Raw genomic sequence first — 11,099 nt, 5'->3', positions numbered from 1 at the left:
GTCAAGTTTCTTATTATTATCCTTATTGAATATATTTCTGCTTATTCTGCCAATTACAGAGGGATGTGTTTTTAAATCTCCCCTTATAATTGTGGATTTGTCTATTTCTCTGTGTAGTTCTCTTCTTCATGTTTCTTCTGTTTTAAGACTATGGTATTCACATACAAATTTGAAATTGTTCTATCTTTCTGGTCAGTTGGACCATTTTCATTTTGAAGTAACCTTCTTTATCTCTAGTGATGTTTTTTTCTGATACTAAAATACCTGCACCAGCCTTCTTTTCGTTAGCCTTTGAATGATACATATTTTTTTTTTTACTGTACATTTACTTTCACCCTTTCAGTATCCTCATGTTTTGGAAGTGTCTCTTGTGGATGTCTCTTGTAAATTGCATGTAGGTGGATTTTTATCCAGTCTGATAATCTTCTTGTTTTAACTACAACATTTAGTCCACTTGCATTTATTGAATTATAGTACATTTGAATTTATAACTGTCATTTATTTGTCCCACCTGTCTTGTATTTCTTTTTCTCTCCATTCTTGCTTGCTTTAGGATTGATTGGATTGATGTTCTCATTCTATTTCCCCCCTCTAATAATCTGGCTAAATATTATTGCATTTTCATTCTTTTTGTTTACCCTGGTAATAGCAACGTGCAGTCTTAACTCATCAAAGTCCAAGTATATTTGATATCCGTTTTCGTTTTCCTCCTGAGGAATAGAAGGATCTTGGAACACTTTAATCCACTCACCCAAGTTCTGTGCCATTGTTGTTGTGTATTTTAATTCTATTTTTATCCAGGAGACATTGTTATTGTTTTATATTATCAATGTTCTTCATTGTTCTTTATTCCCTATTGCATCAGACCTCTGTCTGTGATCATCTGCCTCCTGCCTTTAGTCCTTCCGTTGGAATTTCCTTTAGGGACGGTCTGCTAGCGTCAAAGTCTTAGTTTTTGTATTTGTAAGTGTTATTTCCCCTCGTTCTGGAAAGACATTTTCACTGGGTACATAAATCTCGAAATAAAATTTCACTAAATTTCTCTCAGGGCTTTGGATGTATCATTCTACTGCCTTCGGGCTGGCTTCCGTTGCTCCTGATGAAAAGTCAGTGTAAATCTATCTTTTTTTTTTTTTTTTTTCACCTGTACGCCCGACAGAGGCGTACAGGGGAACAGGAACCTGTGGAAGGTTTTTAAGCACTAGGGTGACCCAGTTAGATGTGCATTTTAGAAAGCGGGCTCTGGCACTGTGGACACAGTCTCAGAGGGGATGGCAGTGAGAAGGTTGTTGCTGCGATCAAGAGAAAGGACAAGGGGTGTAGAGGGGAGGAAGTCAGAGAGGCAGGACTTGGGGTCCACGCAGGCAGGCGGTGGGAGCCGGAGGGGCACGGATGACTCGGGTTCCTCCTAGTGAGGATGAGTGGTGGCGCGGCAGAGAAGACAGAACGAGGTTGGAGTGAACGGGGAAAATGAGATGGTCCCGGACCTCAAGATCCATTCATCCCACAAACAGTCGAACACCTACTACATGCAGAGCGCCTAGCGCGTGTGACTGGGGACTTGGGGCTGCGTGGCAGCGAAATCTGTCCCGCTGTGCACCTTAGATCTGCCACGGCCACACCTGCCGCCAAGTACTGCCTAGCCGGGGCCCTCGAGGCAGCGGCCGCTCGATTCGGGCGTCTCAGCACGACCGGCTACAGACGGACGGACGGAAGGATATACGTGGAGGCGCCTGCTCAGGGCTGGCAAACCACGTCGCTCCGGAGCCCGGATCTAGAGAGACCACTGTACTGAGACAGCTTGGGAAACCTTGGCCGTCCCCGCCCTCCTGCCGCCCAAGGGTCCGCGCCGCGACCCCTCTATCCTTTGTGGGAGGTGAGGCAAATGGCCTCCCCGCTCTGCCCATGTTCTCATCTGCCCAACCGGGGCCATGCCGTTTCCGGCCCCTCAGAGTCACCGGGAGGACTTTAGGAAACGCGTCTGTGTATTAAGATCTCGTCCCACCCGACCGGCGCCGGCGCCAAATAAGTCCCGCGTGCTAGCGGATCCCGAGAGCCGCGCGCTACTGACGGCCCAGGCGGGGCGGAGCTCCAGAGGGGGCGGGACCAAGAGGGGGCGGAGCCTATTAAGGAGGGGCGTGACCTGCCCGGCAAGAGCCGAGCCCCCGCTCCGCCCCCGCCCCGCGCGCTCGCTCGCCGGCTCGCGCGCGCCGAGGAAAACGTTGCGCAGGTTCAAAAATGGAACGTCGGCGGCGTGAGGGAGCGCAAGGGGGTGTGCGCGCGTGCGCGTGCGCGTGCGCGCCCGGGCGAGGGTGACTGGGACCCCGCCGGCCCGAGCATCGCGCGCCGCAGCCGCGGCCCCGCAGCTCCGCCCCCGGCCCGGCCCGGCCCGGCCCCGGGCCCGCTCGCCCGCCGCCCCGCATGGAGCTGTCAGCCATCGGCGAGCAGGTGTTCGCCGTAGAGAGCATCCGGAAGAAGCGCGTGCGGAAGGTGAGGCTGCCCGGGGGCGGCTCCCAGGACCCCTATGGAGTCCCCTCCTGTCCCCAGCACTGTCCCCTCCGCGCTGGAGGCGAGGGAGAAAGTGGAGCGGGGGTGGGGGGTGGGCAGGCAGCCCCGCGCTGCCGGACTCGTATACCCAGCCCGTGCCTCAGTTTCCCCCGCCACCTTGTAGAAAGAGTAGAATAAAAGTTGTCGCCCCAGGATGCTGGGGGCAGCTGAGTCCGCCAGAGCTAGAGGTTAGGATCGGACTGTAGGGATCCTGAACGCCATCCTTTCTCATCCTCCCCTCATTCTAAATATGGGGAGACTGAGGCCCGAGTTGAAGAAACGGCTTGCCTAGTGTGTTCGCGTCGGAGCTGGGTCTCGAACTCAGGACTCTGGACTCTTGGTGCCAAGTCCTTTGAAGTTGGAGGCGGAGCTTTGGAAAAGCGTCCTCCCGCCTCTTAAGTTTAACTGCTGGACTTCGATCCCCTCCACATCCCCACCTCCATGTCTCTCCCCCACTTCCAGTGCACACCCCTCTGTCTTCCCCTCCCCACCTCCCAGCCCCGCCCGGCCGGCTCAGTGGAGCCGCCTACGGCGCTGGGGCATCCTCAAAGCTCCTCCCCCTTTGCCTTCGCCTCCAAAACATACACCCTGCAATTTAAGGAGGCGTCTGTTCTGCTAGGTTCTGTCCCCGCGCCTCGGGCCTGGACTTTGGCCGTGCACATTTCCTGTGCACATGTCTGCAAAGTGGTCTGGCCCCAGACTGGAGGTTGGAGATGGAAGGCTTTGGGGAAAGTTCCTGTCCCGGCACTCACCACTATCCTTTTCCCTTATCTCCTCCCTGCAGCCCCATGGGAGGCTCTAGCGGCAGGGCTGGGAGGGGTCTTAGAGTTCACCTCCTCCCATTTGACGAAGGCACAAACTGAGGCCCTGGCTGGGGAAGTGACCTGGTCAAGGTCACACAGCAAGTTAGAGATGGGTGTAGAGCAGGAGCTCCAGTTGGCTGTTTGCCAGCTCATCTTTCAAGAGAGAAAACTCAGTCCCGGCATCTTGGGTGACATCTAAGGGTGACAGTCAAGGTGGGCCATGACCTTTTCTTCCCCAACTCCAATGGGGTTGAGCTCTGTCTTCAAGTTGGGGCTGCCCCTCCTCCTCCCTTCCCTCAGGGTTTCCTCGATTTGAATTTGTTCCTCAAAGCCCCATGTTTTCCATGCAGTGTAGCCTCAGCAGGTACAGTAATTACTCCCTTCTACATGGGGCCTGAGGGGTAGTGCCAGAGAGTGCGAAGCATCATTCCTTTCGCCATTCATTCAAAATATATTTATTGAGTATCTCTGTGCACCAGGCACCATTCTAAGCCCCGGGGAGGGAGCTCCTTCCCTCGTGGAGCTGCCATTTTGGCAGCGGAGACACACAGTGAAAGAGGAAATAAATATAGATGCTTTCCAAGGGGGCCGTGTGCCACACAGAAAGAGAACTACTGGAAGACGGGAGGGAGGGTGTTGGGAAGGGTGGCCAGGGCAGGCCTCTTTGAGGAGGTGACATATCTTGGTCTTCAAGTTCCAGTGTGGAGGGGTATCACCCATCAGATGGAGTTGGACTGGGAACTTTTAAAGGCCCCTGTCACCTTTGAGGAAGGGAGGAATCTGCCTCTGTTTTCTAACTACTGGAGGGGCGATCACCCTTTCTCAAGGTGGAGACTTTGTCAGCCTTCTCCGGGGTCCTGCCAGGTTCTTTTGACTTGAGAGTGAGTTGAGTCTTGGAGTCACTAGCCTGTCACCTCTGGCCCAGAGGCAGCCTCTCACAGGGAGGGGGCTGATGGGGCTAGAGCCATGTGGGACATGCCAGGGAGGAGTATTCTAGGACTTGGAGAGTCTTCTAATCGAAAAAGGAAAGAGAATTATGGTGTTAGCACCGGGACACTGGATCTTTGGCCACGCACATCCCCACACGGTCTGTTTCCCCACACGTGACATGGGCTCCAAGCTTCTGCCACAGGAACCCCAGAGGTGTTTGGGGCCCAGTGCACTCCTGTGTTCTAGTAGGGAGGACCGTCTGGGGAGGTCAGTTTGAGGATCTCTGGTTGATGGGGATCTTGTGGGGAGCGTCCCTGACAGTGTGTATGTGTTGGGGGACTTCTGTCCGCAGAGGGGATTGGGCCTTACTGTCGTGCAAGTGGTCGTAGGGGCATCTGTGTATCTCACTGTGTCTACTTCTTCTCTCTTTCTTCCCAGGGTAAAGTCGAATATCTGGTGAAGTGGAAAGGATGGCCCCCAAAGTAAGGCTTCTTTGTGTGTTTCTGTCTGCCTACCTGTACATCCTTCCATCCACCTTTTACCCTTTCTCCTGCCTCACTTTTCACTCCAGCTGCTCTAGTAATTGGCCAGCAGACCTTGATTAATCATCCTCTTCTCTGGGCCTCAGTTTCCCCTCTGCCAGCTGAGGGGCTTGGAGCACATGAGGGTGAAGGTGGGCCCCAGCTTCTCTTCTCATGGGCCCCATTCAGAGTTGCACTCCACCTTCTGGTGGGACCCTCTGCTCCCCTGCTTCTGGCCTTTCCCGGCACCTAGGAGGTGAAGGCCCATCATCTTGGCTTCAGAGATGGCTGCCTGCAAGGTGGAGGGGCACTCAAGCTGCAGCAAGTGCAGTGCCGGGTGGGGGTTTGTGTGGTTGGGCAAGACAAGTCTAGCCAGTGGGGCACGAGTCCTCAGTGCCATACAGCTAGGGACAGAGCCCGCCTTTGGACAGCACTCTCCAGTCTACAGAGCAGGCTCCTGTACAGCCTTGTGAGGCAGCTGTGGTCCTATCTCTAAAGATGAGGAAACAGGCTCAGAGAAGGTAAGCAGCTTGCCTTAGGTCACACAGCAAGTGGAGGCAGAGCTGAGAGTTGAACTGGGCCTCTCCATCTTCAGGTATCACTTCTGTGCCTCCTCCATCTCCCAGTTGCGGGGCCAGGGAGCTGGGTCTAGGACCTCTCCCAGTTGCCCCACCTCTCCGCTGAGGCCCAATCAGGAACCTTCTCACCAACCAATCACCTCCCAGCAGGGAGTTGTTGGGGGAGGGGAGGGAAGGAGCAGGTCGTGGGGCCTCCCCATTGGTCTGTGGGTGCCCCACCTCCCAGCCCTGCCTCCTAGAGACTGACTCCTGGAATCCCCCTCTGTCCAGAGCCCCTGCTGTCTGTGCCAGGGGCTTTCTGCTGTGCTGGTGTTGGGGGCTGACCTGGTATTTGGGTCCTGGGAGTGTCTTGGACACGCGGTGGTGAGAAACAGCAGAGAGGAAGACAGGCCATGCTGCCTCAGCTTCTCTCTCTGCAAAATGGGTTCAGTAGTCCAGGCCCTGCTCTCTTCTCACAGGCTCCTTCACTTTGTGGGGTGAAAGGCCTGGGAGTGTGTTCAGGATGGCCTGCAGGCATCCTGATGATTAGGGTTGGTGGCTGGTTAACCAGATAATGCATTCATCCATTCCTGCTGCCCCTTCCCAAACCCCCTGGGACTGAAGGATAATCCCCTCCTCCACTGGGCAGATGAAGGTGGGCTTCTGGTCTGGGTGAAGGGGCTGGTAAGAGGAGGTGGAAAGCTAGAAAAAGAAGATGTTCAAGGTGGGCATACTCCCTGGGTACTCACTCCTCTCTTAGCTTCCGTGCCAGAAGGCACTGCGTCCCAGTGGGACACCAGCCTGTTGGCCTTCAAGGCACCGTTGGCTATTTTTCCTGCTCTGTAGACTCCCTTCTCTAAACAGAGGTTTTTATCTATTTAAAGTTCCTTCCCCCACTTTTATTAATCCTGAATGAATACGCCTGCCCATCAGAGCTTCAGTCAGGGGAAGGACCTGGCATTCCAAGAGCAGTCCCTCCATGGTTCTCCTGGCCTGTGCCCCCGAACCTGGGGCCCACTTGTTTCCTAACATGCTGAGACCACCAGATGGGCCCTCATGACTGCTTTTTGTGACACTCCCCGCTCCAAGGGAGTTCTGGAAGCCCTGTTTGGCCAGATGACCTGGGGCATTTCTGGCTCCCCTATACTTTGATCCTGGGTTCCTGGCCTGGCTCACAGCTAGACAGCTGGGGGCCCTTTAGCAAGTCCCCAACATGGCAGGACCTCTGCTTCCATCTCCAAATTGGAATAAATCCTCCAGTACAACAGTGTTGTGAGGATTAGATGATGGATATAGAGTACCTGATGCATGCTTAGCCCAGACCAAGCACTTAGTGAACGTTTGCTATTAATAGTAAGTTACACAGCTCAGGCTTCTAGGTCTCCCCTCAGCCGGGAGAGGGGTCTGGGGGCGTCTACTCCTCACAGGAGCCCAAAGCAGCCTTAGCAATCATTGAGATCAGTCCTCTCATTTTTCAAATGGGGAAACTGAGGCCCAGACAGGGGAGTTATATACAGTAATATAACTGCCAACCCGGTGCAGCATGGTGCCCACTTTATGTCATCTACTGTGCCACCCCGCTTCACTTGGGGGAAAACAGGTTCAGTCACAGGGAGAATCAGGAGAACCAGGGCTCCTTTGTAACCCACTTGGTCTTCAGTCTCTCCTCCTCAGGGGGCCTTGCTTGAAGAAGAGGCTGAGAAAGTGGATGGGGAGTAGGTAGCTGGGCAGGCTGCTCGCTGCAGGCCTGGGAGCCTTGGCTAGGGCAGGGCAGTGATAGCCTGGGTGGGAGGGGAGTCAGATTCTCCTGCTCCCCAGCACCCTCCGCCCCCTGGGCAGGGAGGCTCATGTTAATAATAGAAGCCATGATTTAAACGGACACTCACCCTGTGCCAGGCCCCTGTTAAACCTTTGGGTGCTTTGCCTCTTTTCTCTCCCCAACAGCAGACAAATGACTGCCCTTCCTCCCCAGCAGATGGGGTAGAGGAGCTATCTTGCTTGTTCTGGAAGGAACAGCAAATGGCACAGGGAGGGGCTGGGGGCACAGGGCAGAGGATGTTAAATAATCAGCTACATGCTGTCAGCACACAGAGATGCTCACATACCCCACTCTCATCTCAGCCTGCCCAGGACCCTGCTGCTCCTCTTTGGAAACGCTTTCCTTCCCTCCGTTCTTACCCACTTGTGAATGCTACCGCATTTGTGGGGAGGACCGCCTCCATAGAGCTTCAGTAGTGATATTATCAGTGTATCAGGGTACAGCAATAACCAAGCTATCAGTAAGCCCCTATTAAGATCAGGCATTGGCCCCTGTAATTGCCTAATGGCAACCCATTGTACAGATGGGGAGACAGAAACCCTCAGCAGAGGCGTCCTTGCCCCAGGTCATAAAGGTGGGACTATTTGAATCATGGGCACCTCCATTTCCCCACCTGTAAAATGGGGCCCTAGCCTCACGGAGCCCTGTGGAAGGCTGCCTGAGACAAGAAAGGGTTCGTAACAGTGCCAGACGCAGAGGAGGCTCTTCTTTCTCCTCCAAGGCCGGGTTGAGTAGTGGCAGCACAGAGTCCTCGGTGTGGCCCTTGGCAGGTGTGTGTTTGCGCTCTCCAGGCTTTTGATATTGATTTAATAAATGCTTGTTTGCTTTTATTATGTACCACACTGCTCTAAGTGCTTTATGTGGCTTAACACATCTAATCATCACATCACCCCTAAAAGACAGGGACTATTGGTAGGTCCGCTTCACGGATGAGAAAACGGAGGCCCGAGCAGCGGAGTCACTTGCTCACCGCCGCCTTCCGGAGTCCGCTGCGCTGCTTCTCATTTGGGCGAATCTAAATCGGAGTCGGGGGCTGGGGCGGGCCTGGCTCTGCAGGGCTCCCGCCCCCCATCAGTTGGCCGGGTAATCTGGCGCGCACGCTCCCGCGCTGCGTGCGTGCGTGTGCACGCGCGGCTGCCCGACTCCGGGGGGCGGGGCGCACGGCGCTGCGATATGGATGGAGCCTTCTGTCCGCCACGCTCGGTTCCCGCCCAGGCGGCGGCCCGGAGACCTAGACCCCGAAGTCTCAGGCCGCGGGCCACGCCGGCTGCGCCCTCCTGTCTTGCCTGTGCCCGGCTGTTCGCAAAGCGTGTTTGCCCTCGCTGTGGTCTCTGGCTTCCCACACTGCGGAGGGCCGCTGATGGCCTCCTGTTTAGGAGGGCCGGGGTGTCCGAGAGGGTGAGGCGCCTGTGCAACGCCCCGCCCCACCCCCGCCCGCCTTTCCGCAGCACCGAACGGGGCCAGGCCTCCAGCTGCCAAGTCTCTCCCTTTCTGTGCACCCGCTGTGTGCCAAGCCCCGGGTCAGACACTGAAGACGTGGCCAATCAGACTGTGCCCCTCTCCTATGGACGTTACAGCCCGGTGAGGGGCCATTTACCCCGACATGTGAGAGATCCAAAGGGAGAGGGTAGCCAAGATTCAGCTGAGTTCTGACCACAGATTGGCCACTTCCTGGCTCGGTGATCTTGGCAAGATGCTTAACCTCTCTGCCCCAGTTTCTTCATTTGTAACATCTGTAACCTACCTCATAAGGGTGTTACAAGGAATGGATGCGTCCTTGAAGTAGTCTGCTCTGGCACCTTGCTGTTATGGTGGTGATGGTGGTGATTCTTAAGATGAGGAAACTGAACTACAGAGAAGGTTAGGGACTTGCCAGGAACCACAGAGCAGCTACATCAACAAGAAGTGGGCAGGGCAGTGGGGAAGTGGGCAGGGCGGAGAGGACTAGAGCACTGAAGAGAAACATCCACAGCTAGAGAAAGAGGGAGGGCCAGGCAGAGGACACTGGAGGAACACAAAATTCCCCCTCTCTTCTTACTAGTTACAGTCGAGGAAATTCAACCTTTGTTTGGGGGAGGGGAGGAAGGTTTGAAGTCTCTGCCAGCTTCTGGTTGCTTTCAGTTTGGGCTTTACCCAAACTATAAAAAAAAATCTCAGTTTCACTTTCAGCATTTCTCCAGGGTGAGCAAAACTCTTCAGTGGCTTCTGCAGCCATTCCCAGAACACCTGGGGGCTGCGGGCTGGGGGCTGGGCTGGGCACTCTGGCGAGGCGTTACAACCTGCCAGCCAGGACACCAGCTTGATTCGCCAATAAGGATGATTCACCAATAAGGATGGCAGGTGCCCAGATGCGATAATAGGGCCCTGGAGAGCAGCTGAGGGGAGGGTTCATTCTGCTGGGAGTAGGACAGCTAGGAGAGGATGTCAGGAAAAGCTACAAGGACCTGATTCTTAAAGGATGAGGAGTTCACTGGAGGAAGGGGGCCCTCCAGGAGGAGAGCACAGCACGTGCAAAGGAAAGGAGCTGTGATGGTGCCTGCTTAGGCTGGGCGTGTGGCATTCTGGGCATGGACCTTCACTGCTGAGTCCATGGGGCCCGACACGAAGTAAGTGTGCGGAAGTGTCAGTGAAAGAAAGGAAAGAAGGGGTCTGTCCTTGGGCAGCTTGTTGTTTAAATATTGATTGGCCTACTTTTAGGTTTCACAGTAACCAGGGTGGTTGAAGATGAAGGTTTAAACTTGGCTGGTAGAAGGCAGCAGGGGCAGGGGCTCTGCCTGGCCTCTCTCTGCCTCGCAATACCTCCCTAATACCTACTCACCTCCCTCTTTTATTCATTTATTTTTTGGCTGTGCCACGTGGCTTGTGGGATCTTAGTTCCCCAGCCAGGAATTGAACCCAGGCCCTTGGCAGTGAAAACTTGGTGTCCTAACCACTGGACCACCAGGAAATTCCCTCACCTCCCTCCTTATCCAGCAGTCCTGGGTGCAGTCTTGGCCAGAATCACAGTCCATTGCTTTGGTTTTGTTTATATACACCCATGTACATACATCTACATATATATGTATTTTTATGATTATATGTGTATTTGTATGCATGCATATATATACACCCATACACATATATATATATATTTTTAAACAGTTGTCAGGACTTGGATTGTTTTTTAATGATTTTCTTTCTTTTTTTTAAATAAATTTATGTATTTTTGGCTGCGTTGGGTTTTTGTTGCTGGGCGCGAACTTTCTCTAGTTACAGCAAGCGGGGGCTACTCTTCGTTGTGGTGCATGGGCTTCTCATGGTGGTGGCTTCTCTTGTTGCAGAGCGCAGGCTCTAGGCACGCAGACTTCAGTAGTTGTGGCACGTGGGCTCAGTAGTTGCGGCTCAAGAGCACAGGCTCAGTAGTTGCGGTGCATGGGCTTAGTTGCTCCGCGGCATGCGGGATCTTGCCAGACCAGAACTCGAACCCGTGTCCCCTGCATTAGCAGACGGATTCTTAACCACTGCGCCACCAGGGAATCCCCATATATGTGTTTTTATATTAAAATTTTTTTATGTATTAGAATCTGTTTATGATGAGTCATCCTGGTTTTTCCACTTATGGAAGTCATAAAGAGTTTGCTTTTAAAATAAAATGTTTTAAAAAAGCAAGCTAATTTTTTTTATACATAAATTTATTTATTTATTTATTTATTTATAGCTGTGTTGGGTCTTCGTTGCTGCGCGCAGGCTTTCTCTAGTTGTGGCGAGCAGGGGCTGCTCTTCGTTGCAGTGCGCGGGCTTCTCATTGCGGTGGCTTCTCTTGTTGCGGAGCATGGGCTCTAGGCACGCGGGCTTCAGTAGTTGTGGCACTCGGGCTCAGTAGTTGTGCCTCGCGGGCTCTAGAGCGCAGGCTCAGTAATTGTGGCGCACAGGTTTAGTTGCT

At 53.7% G+C, this 11,099-nt stretch overlaps 1 protein-coding gene across 3 annotated transcripts in view; it reads left to right on the top strand.

Moving 5' to 3' along the window:
- The first annotated feature begins 2,187 nt into the window (after window positions 1–2,187).
- Window positions 2,188–11,099, top strand: part of CBX7 (chromobox 7) — a 23,797-nt gene continuing 14,885 nt past the window's right edge. For 2 of the 3 annotated variants that reach the window (XM_024761650.1, XM_024761649.1), the window contains exons 1-2: window positions 2,190–2,490; window positions 4,719–4,762. In XM_024761650.1, coding sequence (XP_024617418.1) covers window positions 2,422–2,490; window positions 4,719–4,762 — 113 coding nt within the window. In that variant the 5' untranslated portion in view covers window positions 2,190–2,421. Of the gene's footprint in view, window positions 2,491–4,718; window positions 4,763–11,099 lie in introns of all 3 variants that reach the window. The other variant, XM_024761652.1, reaches the window with a different exon arrangement.

This window comes from Neophocaena asiaeorientalis, unplaced genomic scaffold (genome assembly GCF_003031525.2).
Source record: "Neophocaena asiaeorientalis asiaeorientalis breed wild unplaced genomic scaffold, Neophocaena_asiaeorientalis_V1.1 scaffold473, whole genome shotgun sequence".
NCBI classification, from domain to species: Eukaryota; Metazoa; Chordata; class Mammalia; order Artiodactyla; family Phocoenidae; genus Neophocaena; species Neophocaena asiaeorientalis.
This window is presented reverse-complemented; position numbering and strand designations above follow the sequence as displayed.